This window comes from Mustela putorius, unplaced genomic scaffold (assembly GCF_011764305.1).
Source record: "Mustela putorius furo isolate JIRA1106 unplaced genomic scaffold, ASM1176430v1.1 tig00000759_pilon_pilon_pilon, whole genome shotgun sequence".
Taxonomy (NCBI): Eukaryota; Metazoa; Chordata; class Mammalia; order Carnivora; family Mustelidae; genus Mustela; species Mustela putorius.
Genome location: NW_025421467.1, coordinates 9,574,725 through 9,595,818, shown reverse-complemented (window position 1 = coordinate 9,595,818; position 21,094 = coordinate 9,574,725). Strand labels below are relative to the sequence as shown.

The 21,094-nt window shown below is 38.8% G+C and overlaps 1 protein-coding gene across 1 annotated transcript in view; it reads left to right on the top strand.

The window, feature by feature from the left end:
• The window catches only part of SIM1 (SIM bHLH transcription factor 1), a 74,166-nt gene extending 53,686 nt beyond the window's left edge, over positions 1-20,480 (top strand). The window contains exons 10-11 of the mRNA XM_004767091.2: positions 12,512-12,914; positions 14,962-20,480. Of these exons, the coding sequence (XP_004767148.1) occupies positions 12,512-12,914; positions 14,962-15,692 (1,134 nt within the window). The 3' untranslated portion in view covers positions 15,693-20,480. The remainder of the gene's footprint in view (positions 1-12,511; positions 12,915-14,961) is intronic.
• Positions 20,481-21,094: the final 614 nt, after the last annotated feature.

Here is a 21,094-nt window from a genome sequence, read left to right as displayed (position 1 = left end):
CAGCACTCTCTGATTGGAACCCTATAGGAGATTCCTTATAGAATTCCACGGGAGGAAAGCTTGCCTCAGGCCCTGGGTGCTGATTCCCTTCCAGCTGCATATCACCCTGACAGCTAATGAGATGTCAAGTATGGTTACCTTTCTGTGAGTAAAATGAGTGAAACAGATCCCAGGAACATTTCTTTAACTGTGGGGGGTGGATTAAGAGAAGACCTATGACATTTCAAGCTATACTTAAGGCATGTTAAAAAAACTTCCCATGTTTCTCCTTCATAAAATATAGCAGGGAACTTAAGAGGTATGAAGGATTTCTCACCAGAATATTCTTTGAGCTAAAAATAATATGTAGATTAAAGTGAAAAGTGTAGACTAAAATGTAGATTAGTGTGAAAAAACAATGTCACAATAAATAATAGTTGTAGGTAGAGCAAGCCATAAAAACACATTGTGAACACATTTTTAAACAGTGATTATGAGAAGCTGACAATACCATTTTCTAGATGAAAGAGGAAATGACCAAAATATTTAAAATTGCGAAGAGTTGAATTTTGAGTCTATATTTGCTTTCTAATTGTTTATGGTATAAATGGACATATTTATTGCTCGGTTTTTTTGGTAAAACCATCCTTGACTCTGGGATGTGACTCAATTTTTTTTCCTTTTAAAATGCATTCTCTAATTTTTCTTGAGGAATTATTTTAAAAGCTTAACTCCTTGAAACCTATATGTAATTCAACTGGATTTCGTAAAACAAAAACAAAAACAAAAACAAAAAACTCATGAGGATTCTTTTCCAACGCTAAACATTTTGCTACTCGTAAATAAACAATATTATAGTTAGCTTCTCTTGATGTGTATTCTGTACAGAATTATCCTTGGTGTTGATTAATAAGTTAATAAGTTAGAAATAAGTGATGCAAGAAATCACTACCTACAATTAACAGGAGTTCGGGAATGTAGAAAATAATGTCTCCTTGATACCCTGTTTGCAGTTTCAGTTACTGATGACTTCTAGGTAGCATAATTTTTCAAGTTAGAAATGGACTCTGTTATTTCCCTGCTGTTCTGGTACATTATCACAAGCACGTGTTTTCACTCAGCTTCTCAGATTAGCAAAATTAACCTGCATAATTGTTTTTTAAAAAGGCATTCGATTTTGATGTTGGTTTTTCTCTTACCCTTCTGTTATCCTTGAGAAAACCCCTGGCAATCTCCAATTGGTGTGAGCCAAAGTCATTCTTCATCGTAAACACAACTCCTGTTTGAGGGAAGCATCCCCGGCAGTGGGGTTTATTTTAATGGACATGCTGTATTACTTTAATCTAACCCTTTTACCATCTGTTCTTCCCGTAACAGTGAATGAAAAAAAAAAAAAAGAACATATTTTATGTTTCAGGGTTACATTAGTAAAAAGTAAGATAAAAGTGATTTAAAAGCATGCATATGTTCTTAGTCCAATGCAGTCCGCATCTGTGATGTTTTTTCTCATGGTTCAGACACAAATCAAGACGAAAGCTGCTCATGCCTGATAGAGTGAAAGTTTTTCATGGAAAACATGACTTTGCCGTAAGAGGGTCTCTCTCTATGTTTTACAGCTAAAAATGATAAAAGCTTCAATGAGCTGCCAGAATAAAAATAGATAACTGTAACTTCTTTTGTTGGGACATCTGGCATTTGTCTTGAGCTGGGTGGTTGCTGCCACCTCCAGAGGAGTGCGGAGCACCTGTCTAGAACATTCTGTTGAGGCAGGAATGAACCTCGTGACTGTTGCTAAAGGCAGACTATCTGTGAGTGCAGTCGTGGTGGAAGAATGTTTCTGTGATGGGAGAATATCACCCAAGCGTGTGGGGAGATAGTTTACTGTAGCGTAGGGCTTGAGAAAGCCTTGTTTGTGAGAACACGCTTGGGGACCTGGCATCCATTACTGCTTAGAGAGTAGGACGCTGTTGTCCTTGGTTTCTAAGTACACACGTCTAGGTGAGTACCGGAAGGAGCAAGGGCTCTGGAATTGGGATCTCTCCTCTGAAACTTCAGTCATGTGACCTCGGGGTAATTTGTTTGTTTGTTTGTTGAGCTTCACTTGCTGCATCTGTAAAGGGATTAATAATACTTTTTAAAAGTTTAATTTAATTTTTAAAAAAGATTTTATTTATTTATTTGACAGAGAAGCAACGAGAGAGGGAGCACAAGCAGGGGGAGTGGGGAGAGGGAGAAGCAGGCTCCCACCTGAGCAGGGAGCCCAAGGCAGGGCTTGATTCCAGGACCCTGGGATCATGACCTGAGCTGAAGGCAGAAGCTTAACGACTGAGCCACCCAGGTGCCCCCAATAATACTTTAAAGATGCTGACACTTAATAAGATGGTGTCTGTGGGCTCTCAGCATAGTGATTGGCGCTGAGCAAGTCTTTGGTAATGGTAGCTATTGTGGTTGTTCTGGGTGTTAGTTAGCATATGCCAATCATATAGTCCATTGCCTCTTAATCAGTCATAAAGTCCTGTTTACCTTCCCAAGCAACTACACCGTTTATAGAGAGGGAAAAATGGCTCCGTTCTTTGAACTCCTAAACTATATGGGTTTTCTCTCTATTCAGGCCAATGCCATTTTCTAGCTTGTATTATTAAAGTTATGCTCTGTGCACTGTTTATGTTCTGTTCACTGGTGGGAAGGTGAAGCTGTGTTTCTCAGATCACCAGGTATACTGCTCTGCAAATAGTAGCCACTCAATAAACATTAAACTGAATCACAGGATGAATTATTACAAAAAGTTCCCATTGGATGCATGTTAGGCCCCTGCCGATGGTTGAGACCTGTAACCAGATGAGGCAGCAGTGCCTCCTGGAAGGGATGATGCTTTTGTGAACTGAATCCCGAAGGGAAGCTGGGGGATGTGGATGTTGCTGACATCTATTTCTGGCAGTCATCCAAGCTCTTTGCCTGCCAGCTTTAGCCCACCTTTTGTGGGTGGCATTGGGTTTCATATTTCGTGAGAACAAGGGCATCTTTCACCTGACTTATTTTTTAATTTGCCAACATGAATACCTGTTTTGAAAATTAAATTTTAAATAAGAAATAGGGATGAATTAGGGTGCAGAATATTTAGGATGACAACGTATTTTCTACGGAAGAGAAACAGAGGTTTCAGCAAAATAAACCAAAAATTAATCTTCAGTGAACTTTTTTTGATGGATGTAACCTAATTAAAATAGGGAATTAAATCGTTCAGTTTCTTAGCATTAAATACAGGAGAAAGCACCCTTACCTTTTCAAAGAATAGCAGATGTTCTATAGATCCTAAAATATTATTTTGTTTTCCTTGAAATTAGTGTGGATGTCAGCAGTTGCTGGAAGAATCATCTAGAGGGCTTACATGTATTCTAGTCTATCATGATTCCCATTCTCTCTCCACCCTCAAAACAAACCTTTGAGGCTTTTAAAAAAAATTATTATATTCAGTTAGCCAGCATATATAGTACATCACTACTTTTTTTTTTAATTTTTTTTTTAATTTTTTATTTTTTATAAACATATATTTTTATCCCCAGGGGTACAGGTCTGTGAATCACCAGGTTTACACACTTCACAGCACTCACCAAATCACATACCCTCCCCAATGTCCATAATCCCACCCCCTTCTCCCAAACCCCCTCCCCCCGGCAACCCTCAGTTTGTTTTGTGAGATTAAGAGTCACTTATGGTTTGTCTCCCTCCCAATCCCATCTTGTTTCATTTATTCTTCTTCTACCCACTTAAGCCTCCATGTTGCCCTAAAGATACAAATGTAGTGATCCAAAGGGGCACATGCACCCGAATGTTTATAGCAGCAATGTCCACAATAGCCAAACTATGGAAAGAACCTAGATGCCCATCAACATCACTACTTTTTAAAAAAAATATTTTATTTATGTATTTGACAGACAAAGATCACAAGTAGGCAGAGAGGCAGGCAGAGGGAGAGGGGGAAGCAGGCTCCCTGCTGAGCAGAGAGTCCAATGTGGGGCTCCATCCCAGGACCCTGAGACCATGACCTGAGCCGAAAGCAGAGGCTTTAACCCACTGAGCCACCCAGGCGGCCCACATCACTAGTTTTTGATGTAATGTTCAATGATTCATTAGTTCCGTATAATACCCAGTGCTCATCGATTAAAGCTTAAGCATTAAGAACCAGTGGTATCGAAGTGCATTTCAGCTTTGAAAATCAGAGTATTTTGGGACGCCTGGGTGGCTCAGTTGGTTAAGCAGCTGCCTTCGGCTGAGATCATGATCCCAGCGTCCTGGGATCGAGTCCCACATCGGGCTCCTTGCTCAGCAGGGAGCCTGCTTCTCCCTCTGCCTCTGCCTGCCATTCTGTCTGCCTGTGCTCGCTCTCTCCCCCTCTCTCTCTCTGATAAATAAATAAAAAAATTAAAAAAAAATCAGAGTATTTGGAAGAAAAGGCCCTAGTATTCAGATGATTGGCCAGTGGCCTGATTTCTTTTTACAGTCAGAAGGCTAATTTCTTTATCCTTTAATATGTATGTTTTATCTCTTTCATACCTGTAGGGTGGCACTGAAAAATAGGACCTCTAGATAATACAGTCTGGGGAAAAATAGTTTTTACAAGATGGTGATATGAAGCATTCCTGCTTACCCAAGTGAAAGTTACTAATTAAGGGCATTTACTTCATACATATGTATCTATAACATGTTTGCATTTTTAAGAGTGCTTTGCTGTATATTATTTATTGGTCCTTGTTGCAATACCACACTGTTGATAGTCTGTTCCCGTTTTGCAGATGGGAAAATCAAGACCCAAGGAAAGTGGTCTTTTGTACCAGTCACAAAGTAGTGCAGAGGTTAGTTACTACTGCATAATCACATGAGAGTAAACCAGGGTCCTCCCATATTTGAGTCCAATGTTGTTTCTACTGGAATCCCTAATGGATAAATTAAAATTACATTTTTATGTACAAAATATTAATAATCAGGAATAAAAACAAAGATATTTGTATAACTAAGTTACAGTATTTTTTTAAAAGATTTTATTTATTTATTTGACAGACAGAGGTCATAAGTAGGCAGAGAGGCAGGCAGAGAGAGAGGAGGAAGCAGGCTCCCCGCTGAGCAGAGAGCCCAAGGCGGGGCTGGATCCCAAGACCCTGGAACCATGACCTGAGCTGAAGGCAGAGGCTTTAACCCACTGAGCCACCCAGGCACCCCATAAGTTACAGTATTTTGGGGTCAAATTCCCATTTCTTCAGAAAAATATTTTCATTTAATGGCTTTGTCTCTATTCTACAAATAAGGTATCAATGTACTCAATGGCTTTTTTGATTTTAAAATATTTTGAAATGTTTTCATACATAAAGGAAGGAAGCAAGAATAGGAAATTATTCCTGTATACTAAACCTAGGTTCACCAGGACTTAACATTTTGCTGTATTTGCTTTATTTTCATCGTCTCTATTCCTCGCCATCTTCCACATTATTTTTTTCTAAATCATCTCGTAATAGGTTCCATATATGATGTCTCTTTACATAAGCCTTAATACTGCAATGTGTATTGCTTGGTCTAATGATTCTTTAGAATAAGGAGCTTGCAGGGTTTAAAAACAAATTTACGATTTATTTATTTATTTTAGACAAGGAGAGTGAGTGGAGGAGAGGGGCAGAAGGAGAGGGGGAGAGAATTGTCACGCAGATTCCCCACTGAGTGAGGAGACCCACTCAGTACCAGGACCCTGAGATCATGACCTAGGCCACAATCAAGAGTCGGTCGCTCAACTGCCTGAGCTACCCAGGTGATGACATGGACATTTGCAGTTTTTCTTAAGAATTGCCAAATTAGGGGCACCTGGGCACCTTTTTATTCCTTCATTTTTATTATTTAAGTGTCTAAAGCTGTGTATCCTATAAAACCAGACATGTAATATTTTCATTATCTTTTTCCCAGAAAATCTATAGTTTATGTTTGCATTTACTTATCTTCCCCAAGAATTATTTAATAGTTTGGGGGGTTTATTTTCAGTGAAAGAGTCTTATAAAAATTGTTTTTAATTTCTGTTTTTTATTCATTGTTGTCAGAGTATCAGTTGTAATATTTATACTTTGTGAAATTACCTGAGGCTCTCTTTGTGACCTACTATTTGATTAATTTTGATGATTAGTCATGTACACTAAGGTTCATCCTTTATTATCAATATTCAAAGTTTGATTGATAGCCCTAAAATTTAACTGTTTTTTTTTTTTAAAGTCTTCTGTGTTTTTTTTTTTTTTAATTGACTTTACTTATTTTATACTGAGAGTGGTTTCTTGGTCTCCTATTTCTCCTTGCATCTTCTCTAGTTCTTTCTATGCGTAGGTGGTATTGATGTGTTATGAGTCATAGACAGTAAGACATAAAAAAAGAGTGGTTTTAAGCAGGAGAGTGGCATGATTGGATAAGAGTGTCAGAAAGATCTGTGAGGTGGCTAGGTTCTGGGAATACCTAGTGTTATGGCAGCCAGGGGTTCCTGGGATTCATTTATTTTTCCTTTGACAGAAAGTTGAGTGGTGGTTTCCAGGGGCTTGAGGGAGGGGAGAATGGGGGTAATTGTTTGATGGGTATAAAGTTTTAGTTTTGCAGGACACAGAGTTCTGGAGATGGGTAGTGCTGATGGTTGCACAGGAATGTGAATGTGTTAACTGCCACTGAAATGTGTGCTTAAAAATGGGTAAGACTAAAAAAAAAATATATATATATATTTTTTTGGTAAGACTAAAAATTTTATGTGCATTTTACCACAGTTAAAATTTTAAAAAGAAAGAGCACAGTAACAAAGAAGACCAGAGGGACCTCTGGGAGGATCAGTCTGTTAAGCGTCCAACTCTTGGCTTTGGCGCAGGTCACGAACTCAGGGTCGTGGGATCCAGCCCTGAGCTCAGCTCTGAGTCTGCTTGAGACTCTCTCTTTCCCTCGGCCCCTCCTCCTTGTGCTTTCTTTCTCTCTCTCTCTCTCAAATAAATAAATAAATAAATCTTAGGGGAGAAAAGAGAACTAGGATGTGGATAAAAAGGTACTGTTCTAGACATTTGTGTATAGGTTTTTGTGTGAATATAATTTTCCTTTATCTGAAAAACGTCCAGGATTACTTATGGTAGTTGTATGTTTAGTTTTAGTTTTTGTTTGTTTGTTTGTTTTTAGAAACTACCAGACTATTTTCCAGGGCAGATGTACAATTTAACATTCCCATCAACATTTCCTACATTTTTGTCAGCATATGTTGTCACCATTTTTTTAAATTTAAATTTTTTATTTTTTTTAACTTTTTAAAAAAGATTTTGCTTATATATTTGAGAGAGAGAATGAGAGAGAGAATATGAGAAGGGGGAGTGTCAGAAGGAGAAGAAGATTCCCTGCCAAGCAGGGAGCCTGATGCGGGACTCGATCCTAGGACTCCAGGATCATGACCTGAGCTGAAGGCAGTCGCTTAACCAACTGAGCCACCAAGGAGCCCAGTTGTTGTCACTATTTTTAATTTTAGCCAGTCTAATAGGTCTATAGTGATATTTCATTGTGGTTTTAATTTGCATCTCCCTAATTGCTAATGATATTGAACATCTTTTCATGTGATTGTCATCTTATTATCTACTTGGTGAAATGGCTCTTCAGGTCTTTTGCCCCCTTTTTTTATTATTGAGTTTTGAGAGTTCTTTATATTCTAGATTCTAGTCCTTTTGTTGGGTATGTGGTTTTGAAATGTTTTCTCCTAGTCTGCAGCTTTTCTTTTCATCCTCTTAACAAAATCTTTTACAAAGCATAAGTTTTCAATTTTGATCAAGTCCAATTTACCAAAAAGTTTTTTAATACACATGTTTTGTTATCAAATCTAAAAAATCTTTACCTAGTCCCAGATTTTAAAGATTTTCTTCTGTTTGTTATTTTCTAAAAGTTTTACAATTTTATATTTCTATTTTTAAGTTTTTTATTATATTTATATTTTATATTTAAGTCTGTGATCCACTGAGTTAATTTTTATATAAGGTATGAGACCTGGGTTGAGGTTCATTTTTTTTTTTGCCTGTGGATGTCCAATTATTTCAGCAACCATTTGTTGAGAATCTGTCTTTCCTCTGTTGAATTGTTTTTGCACCTTTGTAAAAAATTGGTTGGGCGTATTTGTATGGTTTCCTTTATGGGTTCTGTATTCTGTTTTATTGATCTGTACATGTATTTCTCCATCAATACCACACAGTTATGATGGTAAGTCTTGAAGCTGATTTTCTCTTTCACTATATTCTTCTTTTTCAAATTGTTCTGACAGTTCTAGTTCCTTTGCCTTCTACATAAACACTATGTATGTACTGAGCCTTTTCTATCTTCTTTCAACTACTTTGACCTTTTGATTTTCTCTGTCCAATTTTTTGTATCCTTACATGTTTTCCAACTTATCTTCAATTTCCCTCATTAAATGTCCATTCAAATCTATACTTTTCTTCATAACTTGCAACTTATTCTTCACTTATTCAATTTCTGTGTGTTTGGTCAGTTTTCATTGTCTTTTTTCCTCTTTTGTTATTGTTGTTGTTGTTAGGTGGGGTTTGGGGATCCATCGCTTAGTTTTAACACTTCTGGTTCTGAGCATGTGTGCCCAAGTACATCTCGTGTGCTTGTTAAAGGTTCTTATTTTAGGTTGGTGTGTTGTCTTACAACTTTCCTTTGTGACATAGTTGGTTATCTGATGAGAATTTTTATCAGCTGAGATGATCGTGTTCCCATTTCATGTTTTGTTTTCCTACAGAAGTTTTATAGAGAGTTTAATATTTCCCCTACTCCTTAGCATTTCATGGGTTGAGTTAACTATTTAAAGAGCACCCTATCTTATCAATATTGTGAAATAAGTTGTGTAAATGGATGACGACAGTGGTAGAGAGGAAAGAAGGGATTCACCGGTCTTTTTTTTTCTTTTCTTTTCTATTTTCTGGATCCCTAGTTTCCCCCTTTCCTCCTTCCCTTTCACTGCTATCTCCTTTCGGACACAACGCATTCTCAATTTACATTTTTCTCTTATGAAAACGATACTTGTCCCAGGCTGCTGCCCTAGATTTTGTTTGATTTTGAGCCCTTTCCCTGTGGCCAGTATGGTGAACTACCAGATACTGACTTCTGTTCTTATTTTAGCACTTACTTGTGATGTATTTTTTCTTTCTGTGGACAATTTTGTCTGTTTCGTCTTTGTCCTAAACTCACTCTCTCTCTCTCTTTCTCTCAAACTTCTCTCTTTCTCTCTTCTCTGGTTGACATCTCACTCTCGGAGTTTCTTATACCTGCCCTTATCCTGCTCTCTAGACCCACAGGTTCATAATGTTTGCTGTTTGACTTTTTATTTTTATTTTTTATAAATTGAGATTTAGCATACTCTCTGCCTCTCAGTAATGCCAATAGCATGGGTCATGGGTGATTCCATTTGTGCTCTTTGTTCTAGGGGTAGTATTTGTGAAGAGGTACACATTCAAATGGCTGCCATTATCCTGTCAGAAGCCTCTAGAATATAATAATTTATTGACCAAAAGGCATCATGTAGTCCCTATAAAACTTGTGCTTTAAGGGGACACTTGGGGGAACATTTACATAATAGTAAAATAAAACTTACATAACAACTTTCTTTTTATAACCATGACAATAAAAATTCCTGGACTTGGATTATAGTTCTAAATAATTTATCTCCTTTAAATCAGTAAAATATAAGGACAGGCACAGGAATCCTATGTTTTAACACTAGAAAGGATACCGAATAATGATTCTATCATGTAGAATGCTAAAGCTGAAAGAAAAGTTAGAGAGCATCTAACCTAATCCAATATATCACTTATGGGGGAGCCTAAGAAAGTTAAAGTAATTTGCCCAAGGTTACCCTGAGAGTTACTAGCAGGGGTAGACCTGGAATCCGGTTCTCTTGGTTCCCTGTACCTATTTCCTCTTCCGTTAAATGGCCCCCATTCTGGTTTTGCCTTTGATAAATTAAGTATCTTCATGAGCCTTTCCTGTTGAGACAAAAGAAATTAAATTACTTGCACAAGATTGTATATGTAGTAAGCAGCAAAGGTAGGTGTGAGGTCTTCCTCACACTTCCACTGAGTGAATGGCACATTCCGCATGTACTGGCCGCCCGCCTTTCTTTCTGCTCTCTCTCTTCCCTCTAAGACTTGACAAACACCTGAAATTTTTTCAGATCAATGTGTGGGTCTCTAGGGTTCTCAACAGAGTTTACATCCAGTGCCATTCATTTTAAAGGGGTGAATGTGGCTCAGAGGATTGATGATACACGCAGGTGCAGGTTTACAGGTCTTGAAAAACAAAGGTTTGATTCTAGTCTTTTGCTCTGTACCGATCTTCTTGGTCTAACTCAACCACCCAACTTCCGCCTGCTTCAAGGACAGTGTACTTGCTGTCATAGTTTCCTGACTATTGACAAGAGGCTTATCCATCAAATTCTTCTTTGGGTGCTCTTGAAACATGTACCTCATGTATGCCAGGGTTGCCTTGTGTTGAATTTTCTTTGTGAGTGAAGGACAGAATGTTCTTCTGTGCTGCGCCAATAGCACTTTCCCATACACACTCAGGGAAAGCTTTTTCCCCTCTCAACAAGGCTCAAAAGTCTTGACTGGAGTACTTCAGAAATAGGCCTGGTTTATACTTTTATCAAAACAAGAAGAGTCTGGGCAATTCCTAGCTTGGAAAAGCACTGATGATCTGAAATTTTCCTAGGCAGGTGCACAAATGGTGTTACCAAAGGGCAAATGTATGGCACTCTGATCCCCCCTCAATAAGGAAAGGGGTACCAACATTCCCTCAGTGGAAGTGAAGGTGGTGTTTCATAAAATGAGAGCCCAGTGTTCATAGGGAGAAAAGGCTGATGGCCTATGGAAGTGTGATGTAGGGAAATGGTACTTTGGGTGCCTTGTGGTTCTTCAGGGAAAGAAGCTGCATTTACTATTTTTTTTTTCTTGGTGGCATATGCTGATAGTCCATATGTACCCTTGGAAAATTATTAAAGTCATAATGAGGTATGGTAACAGAAAGATCTCGAACTTGGAATTTGTATAGAACTCCTTCCTGATCATGCTGTGTTATTAGCAGACTTCAGGGTTCCCCCAGAACCTCTGTACCACATCTCTCTGGCTCCAAGAGTCCCTAGCCAGAGCTGCCTGAATTTCTCCTGGGCCCCCCACAGCACCACACATCCATCCCTCTTTCTCCTGGGATAAGAGAAAAAATGTAATGGACTCATATTTTGGTTCTAGAGACTATATTTTGGTTCCTGCTTCTTTTCTGGAAATGTCTCTAACACTGGATCCTTTCCTCTCTCCTCTTTTCCTTGATAGTGTTTTCTCTGTAAAACATGGTTGGAGGGCAGGCTTTGAGCCGGGTGGACTGCAGGTGGCCATTCCATCTTATTAGAACACTCAGTGATTCAGTTTTCCCATCTGTAAAATAGAGCCCTGTTACTGCCCAGGAGGTTGTGAGGATTCAGTGATAGAATGTATGTACCATGATTAGCAACTGCCAGACACACTGTAAGGTCTCAATAAATGGCACCTATGATTATCAGAACAGGTAACCTCTGTAGGGGACCCAGACTTGTGTTTAGCTTTGTGTAACCAAAAACTGGTAGAAACTATATTATTAATTTGAGTGGCTCATGAGGAACTTCCAACTGAGCATATCTCCTAGGGAGGTCTGCCAAACCTCTGGCATTTTCTTTCTATGCCAGATCAGTTAACTGACAGCAGATGAGCTGTATGACTCCAACGAGGCACAGTATTGCGCGGCTGTTTTATCCTGAGGATCCCAGCATACTTGGAGTTTTACCTAGGAAAGGAAGAAATGCCTCCTAGTGATTGGGTTCAGCCTATATGCGCCAGTCTTTTTAAAAGTTATATTGCCATGGAATTAGTTAAGCCTTCATTAGCTGTCCTAGCATGTATCCAGCATGGGCCTTGGGGAGTTCACAGGCCAGTGTGAAGAGTGAAGGTACAGCACTTTGGGCCTCAATTTTCTTTTGTTTTTAAATTAAGAAAAAAAAAATCTGAACAGCGAATGGGAATAAAACATGGAGCTTTCTTGGGCTCTCCCTCTGGCAATACCTTGTGGGACGGGATAGAGGACTTGGGTTTGAATTTTGACTCTGCCACCTGCTCACCTGTGGCCTTGAGCAAATCATTTTCTCTCTTGGGCCTTAGTTTCTCTAGTCATGCAATGGGTCACTGATATCTTCGTTAAAGGGTTGATAGAAGAACGAGGTGAGGTCACTCACGTGAAGCCCTTCTGCTCTGCCTGGTGTTTAGTTCTTCCGTCCCTGTCATGACCACGTTTACCTCCTGTGTGACTAATTAAGTGATTCCCAGTGCCCAGTGTGGGGATAGAGTTTGTAGAGTTTATTTTGGTGCTTTTAAGGTCAACATGACCTTCACGGTGTATGGCTGAGTAAAAAGGCTTTCTTCCCCCCCCCCCCTTTTTTTTTTGAAATCTACTTTTTTCATTCTCTTGGTTTCAGTACTCAGGATTTCACACGGAAAGATCCGAGTCTGACCACGACAGCCAGTGGGGTGGAAGTCCCCTGACCGACACAGCCTCGCCTCAGCTCCTGGACCCCGCAGAGAGACCGGGCTCTCAGCATGACGCGTCGTGCGCCTACAGACAGTTCTCTGACCGCAGCTCTCTGTGCTACGGCTTTGCACTGGACCATTCCAGGCTGGTGGAGGAGAGGCATTTCCACACGCAGGCCTGCGAGGGAGGCCGGTGTGAGGCAGGCAGGTACTTCCTGGGCACGCCGCAGGCCGGGAGGGAGCCCTGGTGGGGCTCTCGCGCAGCCTTGCCCCTGACCAAGTCTTCCCCAGAAAGCAGAGAAGCCTATGAAAACAGCATGCCTCACATCGCTTCCATCCACAGGATCCACGGTAAGGGCAGCTGAAATGAGTCCTAAGCTGGCAGCATTGGGCCCCTGGGCAGGTTTCTGAGATTCTAGGTTTGACGCCGCAGGGACTGACCCGGTGGTTTTCTCCTTTGAATTGATAAATCAGGAACTGGCATCAGTGGGGTTTTACAAAGGGCAGCCACTCTTTTTAGGTGTACTAATCTTGCTCATGCTTGCCAGGTGCATTTATTTTTGACATGTGAGTAAAAATGATTCCCAGTATAAACATCATAAAAACTGTAGAAATTAAGTGAAAGTCAAATATTGAGTAAGTCTGTTGAACATGGAATATGTATGCGTTTACATTTCTTGCGTATGATTTTCTTCTGTATTCTGATGCTTCAAAAGTAGACCTCTGTAGTTTTGGGGCTCATCTGCAGTGCTTCTCAGTGAGGCCGCCACTGACCTCCTGGGGAGTCCAGGCTTTGCTGTACGGTCTGTCGCTCACGCCACAGGTGGTTGATCCCTCCACTGGGCCTTAAATACTGGTAACCACCCCCTCCTGCATTATTATGAAAACCCATAATGTCTTCTGGGGGGGAAGATGGAACGATATACAGAACCCTTGGAGATTGTCACCGTGGGATTATTGTACAGTTTTACGACCACATAGAAACGGGAGCTGTGGTGGAAGCTTTGAGGGTCAATGACGTTCTTCTTTGTTCATTTCAAAGTGAACTGGTGAGGGAGAGCCCAGTCCATTCCAGACTGGAGCCCGAACAGGTCTCTGACACCTCCCTGTTTCATTAAAAGTCAGTGACATTAAGGTTGCTCTAACAGGGTACTATTACCCTTCTTGCTGGGTCTTTAGGGTCTTTAGGGAAACGTGCTGAACAATGTCGCAGTCACCCGTAGGCTCCGTCAGACACCACCCAGGCACTGACGTCCTTCCACGAAGGATTTTCATTTGTTTCTGTTTTTGCTTTTTATTTTTCTGCTTTTGCTTTGAGTTTCTCTAGTATGGTAGACTGGTAATGGACACCCAGGGCAAAGGGCAATTGCTTGCCAAAGAATGGAGTGAAGCGAAAATCCTGGCTTAACCTCCATAGTCTGGAAGAAAATATTAGAAATAAAATAAGAAGAAAGAGGAAAAGGAAAGCAATGAACAGTGTGATCCAGGGCTTCTCTTCTGCATTAAGCAGTTTACAGCTTTCATATGTCCCTCCCTGCTTTTCTTTTCCCTTTTTCTATTGACTTCACACTGCTTTAAGAATAATGTAGCTTATGGAATATATTTTGGATGCATTGTTCCTTTGTATTAGATCTCTCTCTGGGGTTCAGAACAGATTGCTATTAACATTTTAAATATTTATTTGTTCTTTACCTTACTTCAGAAACTAAGATACCAGAGTTACTGTATGAGTATATGTGAAACTGATTTTTATCTCTAGATTTGAAGAGACAATATTTATATTTTTGATTGGGACAAGATATCTATATCCATGCATGCATGTACACATATATGTACTTATGAATATATATGCATTTATCTAACCCTCGAATGGTTTTAAAACTAACATTAGAGCTTTATTGTAATTCTACTTAGGATATACTTAACGATTTTAACATTTTAGATGATTTATTTGGAATTGGGAAGGTAGTCCAGTCTCTATCATTGTCCTCCTCAAACTCAATGGAAAGCATTTTCTAAGCATAACATTTCTCTAGAAAGTCTCATCAACCAAATGTTATGCATTTTTCTTTTATTTGCAGTCAGACAGGTCCAACGATATGCATACATGGAGAAGTATAAACACTCTTATCATTTTGTTAATTGGCCTTTAGGACCCATGGGCAAGGTTTACTTTCTAAAAAACTTGTGATAAACTCCATCTGCACTTAAAAGCCACTGAAAACTATGAATGCCAGTACAATACATTGACGCTTTGTTGTGTGAGCCCACGTCTGTTTCAAATATTGGTGCATATATTTAAAATGAAAGATGAAGTTTTCTTTTAATAGGAAAAAGAAACACACAGTTTTTGGGGTCAATTTTGAGACCACTTACTTTTCCTTTTTCTAATTTCTAGGGCGAGGTCATTGGGATGAAGATAGTGTGGTCAGTTCTCCAGACCCTGGGTCTGCCAGCGAATCAGGTGACCGATACCGCACTGAGCAGTATCAAAGTAGCCCACACGAACCTAGCAAAATTGAAACTCTGATAAGAGCCACCCAGCAAATGATTAAAGAAGAAGAGAACAGATTGCAGCTAAGGAAGGCCCCCCCAGACCAACTGGCTTCCATTAATGGAGCTGGGAAAAAACACTCCCTCTGTTTTGCAAACTACCAACAGCCCCCGCCAGCGGGGGACGTCTGCCACAGCTCGGCTCTTGCCAACACTTCACCATGTGACCACATCCAGCAGAGAGAGGGAAAGATGCTGAGCCCTCACGAAAATGACTATGACAACAGTCCCACTGCACTGTCTCGAATAAGTAGTCCCAATTCGGATCGCATTTCAAAATCCAGTTTGATCCTAGCTAAAGACTATCTGCATTCGGACATGTCTCCACATCAGACAGCAGGAGACCATCCTGCCGTCTCTCCAAACTGCTTTGGTTCTCACCGGCAGTATTTTGATAAGCATGCTTACACATTAACTGGATATGCCCTGGAGCACTTATATGACAGTGAAACCATTAGGAACTATTCCTTGGGCTGTAATGGCTCACACTTTGATGTAACTTCCCATCTAAGGATGCAGCCAGACCCGGCACAGGGACACAAGGGAACATCTGTTATAATAACCAATGGAAGCTGATGTTTTTTTCTAAAATATTTTGTTCTTTAAGGCTCTCTGAAACATATTTATAGTTTAATGCCCCATTACCAGCATTTACTATGCCACAGATGGTTAGAGAGGATAATTTAAGTTACTGGATATTTGACATGTGTTCCTGTGAAATCAAAGAGCACTAGCATTCAGGGTTACATGCAGATAATGGAGTTAAATGAATACATAAATTGCCCCTCTAATTATATGGGAACCAGAATAGATAAATTTTGATTTGAGAAGTACTTGTGTAGATTAAATGAGCATATATACCACATTAAAGGACCGGTAGAAGACAGCATTGCACTGGGTTGCGCCAGTAAACCTCACACACACAGACCCCCCGTCCACACACTGCTGTGTACACTTTACATGCAGAAATGTTGACTGGAGACCTCAAATACAACCCAAATGGGTAAGTTTTCTTAACCCTAGCACATTAGGCTTATTAAAGAAATTTCCATTCCTAAAATAACTGAGAGAAAGAGAGAGAGCTACATCTTGTAAACTGGTTTCTTGGTTGTGGTTTCAACCAGTCAGCCCATTTGGTTCAGGCATAAATTAGGGAAGTGGTTCCGGGTATGGTACAAGAATGAGTTTCCACCTGGTATCCATTAGAAGCAATCAGGAAGTGGTGATTTTTCACCTTTTGAGTTAGACGAGGAACAGGATCACACTGACATAGCAGTAAGGGTTTTCTAAGTAAAAGGACTAAGATGTTGGGACACACATCAAAAACCTGGTGCATCCAATTGGAAATCGTTTAGGGAAGATGGACAGGCCAGAGACAGAGAGAAATGAAATGATATCTCAACACAAAAATTTTAGCCTCTAAATACGTAATCAATATATTTGAGGCTATAAAACCAACCAAATAAAAGACTCAAACCAATTCATCAAGCAAAAAAAAAAGGCAGATAATTGCAAAAAAGAACTAAGGAAAGCCAGTGGAGGGCTACATGGTGGCAGTGTGCACGAGAACATTTCAGAGCACAGATGTGCAAATGCGACAACATGTGGAAAGCCTCAGGGAGAGCCCAAGATAAAAGCTTGGGCTGATGGACAGGTGGCCAAAAGGGTAAGAGTCACTTCAAATGAAGCAACACGCCAAGCGCTCGTTTCCCTATTGTCTGTGAACGGTGGAAACAATGAACTTGGTGTTAAGTTCGTACGAGACGGTAGAAAACCCAGCAGACTTGAATGCAAGATCTCTGGGTTCCAGTCCTGGCCCTGGCTGTGAGTTAGTTTGGGAATATTGATGTATCGCTCACTGTGCCTGGGCCCTTCTGACGTGCCCTGGTTCTGTGGATCACCGGTGCGGCAGAATTAGAGTTGTTGACCCATTAGCTCTCCACTGTCCGTTGTCAAGACCATCATTCTGACTTGTCGGCACTCCTGCGGAGGTCCAGGTTCTTTGTAACTTCAGCAGGTACATGGGTTCTTTTAGGCATGTGTAATTATAGTCAACTTTCTGGTTCAGCCAGAATGTGGATGGTCAAAACTGGTGAGGGACTAGGAAAGCAAGGACGATTTATTTCATGCACTAGTCTCTAGTAATCAAAACAAAGTTAGATCACGCAAGCGATTAGAGAAGTTTCTTAGGCAGTATTTCCTAGGCGTCCCATGCCTGCAACCCTTGCCATCTGCAAGGAGGGGAATGTATTGGAAGAAATGGACTCATGATTTTGAAGACAGAACATGACACTGACCACTCAGGGATTAGTACTCTAGTTTCCTCATTTAACACAGTTATTTGGCAGTTTATAGGTAGGCGACAATCTGAATGATGATAATCTGAGGGATGAAGAGGGGGTCATTTGTATATGACAACAGAAGTGACATGAAATTACATAAGTATTTCTTGGGTATGACATAGCGACATTTGTGTCATAAAGGGAAAAAGTGTAAGTGAGAAAGTTAGTGGTTATCGTATATACTTTCAAAAAAGTTCAAAGAACAAGAAAAACTACACATTAAACTACGGAAGCAAAAAGTGCGTACGTAGTGATTTTGAGAAGAATATTCATGAAAAACCTCTGGAATACTTAAAATAGATTTTTGATCAATTTGAAACATGAAACAAGGTTTTAGGAATGCTAAAGTTTTGGGGGAATTCTGTAGGTAGGTAAGTGGTTCAAAGGTACAGATATCGGAAGAATATGGTGTATTTTGGAAAGGAAATCTATACAGATGGGTTTTACTGATGGACATACACGCTACCAAAAATAAATAGAGTCCTCAGACTCAAGGAAAAGGAACTGATATGAAAGAAAAGAACACCATTGAAGAGACTTCAGTGAAATCCTAAAATGGCAGATAGTTAATTGGTGAAAAATAGATTATGCACTCTACCAATAGGGGATAATCAGAAGAAATAATGCTCTTTAAAACGGTATGACCAATATTTTTAAGTGAAGACAGAAATATCTATGTTACATCCTAATTAAAAATTTTGTTAGGTGACTCAGTTTTAAATACAAACAATTTATTTAATTTACAGGTCAATAATTTTATAGTGGCAGATTTATTACATTACATATAATGCCTTCCAGGTCCACAGTATTATAAGCTTACAATTTTTGCAATATGGCATGATTATTACAAAATGGCCCCAAAATAAGATGAGATAGTTTATGACAAAGTATCTTTTTAATATACACAATGTGTTAAAATGTATTTATAATCTACATTATCTTGTTCTGTCCAGGAACATATTTCCTCATAATGAAGATGTCAACTGTGTCTTTTTAAAATACGGGATGTAAAATGCATATGTTCCCAATAACTTACTTAGTTAAAGTTAAATTGGCCTTAGTTTTAATCCTTGAGTTCCATAACTTTGCTAAATGTTGAGAATCATGATACTCGATAGAAATAGAGAAGTATGATTCTTCTATCACACCTGGATTCACAAAAATGTGCTATATCCAATTGCTAGTGTAATAGGTAGCAATTCATTAGATGATACAAAGTTCATGCTTTCTAGTAACAGTAAGAATATCCTTATCACCCATTTTACCTACCTGTCAGACCTAATTTAACAATTTGGATGACCAAAGAAATAAATACTTCCCCAATATTCCTTGAGAAAATTCTATTAAAACTATTGAGAATATACAGATTTGATGTATTATTTTTGGATGCATAATATTAATGTCATAAACACTACAGATGGACATTTAGGTGTTGTTCAGTTTCACAAATCTTTTGACCTACTATGCTGAATATAATGGGCTAGCTTTTCTAAACCATAATTGCCTGATCTAGGATAATATGATAGAGTGCTGATGTGACATTCAAAATGAGACAGGATGCAATAAGTAATTAACTTTCAGTGTTTATACAGAAAATCCACTCATTCTCTCTTGATTATATTTTATAGGGCTAGAATATTTCCATCGGGTACTATTCTTAATTCTCTCTACACCCTGCTGCCACATGCTGCCTTTGGGCAGAGAATCCCACTTAAAATAAGCTTTAATGGGATCTTCCAGAAAAGGATAATATGCTCCATTTTCTTTTCTTTTTTGAACGAGGGATAAGAATCTATTCAATAAAAGGTCATTTGGAAAATATGCATAGTTATCTTAAAATAAAATGAAATGCTTTTTACCATCCAAGATCTAGACCTTGGTTTAGACAAGTTTGATAGAAGACACTACAGCTAAAGAGACATTTTAAATACAGTTATGTTATTTTATAGCTCACTCTCCCTTTCAAGAGCAGGACATGACTAAGATATTCAGTGCAATTCTATTAGTACTAGTAGTGTTTGGAAGTGACAGAGTGAATGCTGATACTTGGAAAAGTGACCATTTGGTTATTTGGGGGTAACTTACCTTGCCCAGTGGACTAGCTTACACCTTAATACACTTTCTTTGCTTTAAACAAGTTTGAATGCCCAAATTTGGTTCCTCAGTTCATTCAAACCATAGAACATAGATATACATTTTACTTTCTGAATGATTTAAAGAATGTAAATCCTATGGCTCTCCAAATAAGTGATTCAATTTTCATGTAAATGTCAGTTTTTGTGAATAGGGATTTGTCTCTAAGACAGCAGAACCTACTGGTTAGTTTTTACTGGGACATGCATTGTGGATAAAAGATCATTCTAAACTTTAAATGAATGACAGGACAACTATGGGCACATGCAAAGGGTATCTTACGAAGAAAATGTTCTTGGGGGAAATGACCATGTGGCGCTCATTTCTTGTGCACAGGAGTTGTACGGGTAGTGCTTAACTCAAAATGTGATAGTGTGCTCATATTAAATAGGGGTTTGTTCAGAGTTCCTTCTCTAGGACTGTATGCAGAAAGGCTACACGTGTGTGTGTGTGTGTGTGTGTGTGTGTATCTCTATACACACATATTTATGTGTATATACATGTGTGTATATACATATGTGTGTATATATATGTGTATATATATATACACACACACACACAGTTGTAAAGCAAGTAACAAGATTCTGTTCTGCTGTGCTCTTTAAAAACTGATGGTTCACACAAGAAATCCTAAAACTTTTGAACCAAACACTTACAATTTAATTTATTGCAAAAATTTCGCTGCATGGGACTTTGCTTTCATATACCTATATAGTGGAGAATTTGTCCTAATTTGCTGATCTGGAACACATTTAATCACAGCTGAATTTACACCAACAGCCCTGGTGTGTTTACATTTCAAAAGAAATGAAATTGGCGTGGAAAAATTTTTAGAAGTACTGTAACTTTTTTCCATTTTTTTTCCAAAGGGAAATATTTCAAAAACTAAAACTTATGAGTAGGCACTTCAAAAAAGATAAAAATATTTTATGTTTGTTTTTTGACTGACATGCTATAAAAAGGATTATATTTGTGAAAGAAGATACTGATTGCCAATATTTCAAATACCATCTTGCAATGTATAGTTTTTAGTGGTATCATAGTATAAATCTGTAATTTGAACTTTTACTTTGGAATGTAAAGTAGAAGATATTAGCTATGTCAATGATATCTTGCAAAGTGTTCCCATTTATAATTATTTATATTGTAAATAGCTTTCTGAAGTAAATTTGAAGTTAATGTGCATAAAATGTATTTATTATGTGAGGAATTTTTTTGGTTTAAAATATAGTTACCAATATGCAGTTTGAGTCTGAATTATTCATTGAATGAAAGGTCTCTATAGGACAAAACAGACTGTCCTCTAGAAGACTAGAATTGTAAAGAAATAAGAACAATTTTAGTTCTGGATTCTAAATCTAGGAATTGGAATTGGAATTGGAATTGGAATTGGAATAGGTAACACATCACACACACACACACACACTTTACAGGACCTAGCAATAGAAGCTTACACATATACACAATAGCTATCAAGTAATGGGTCTGATTGTTACTAGATAC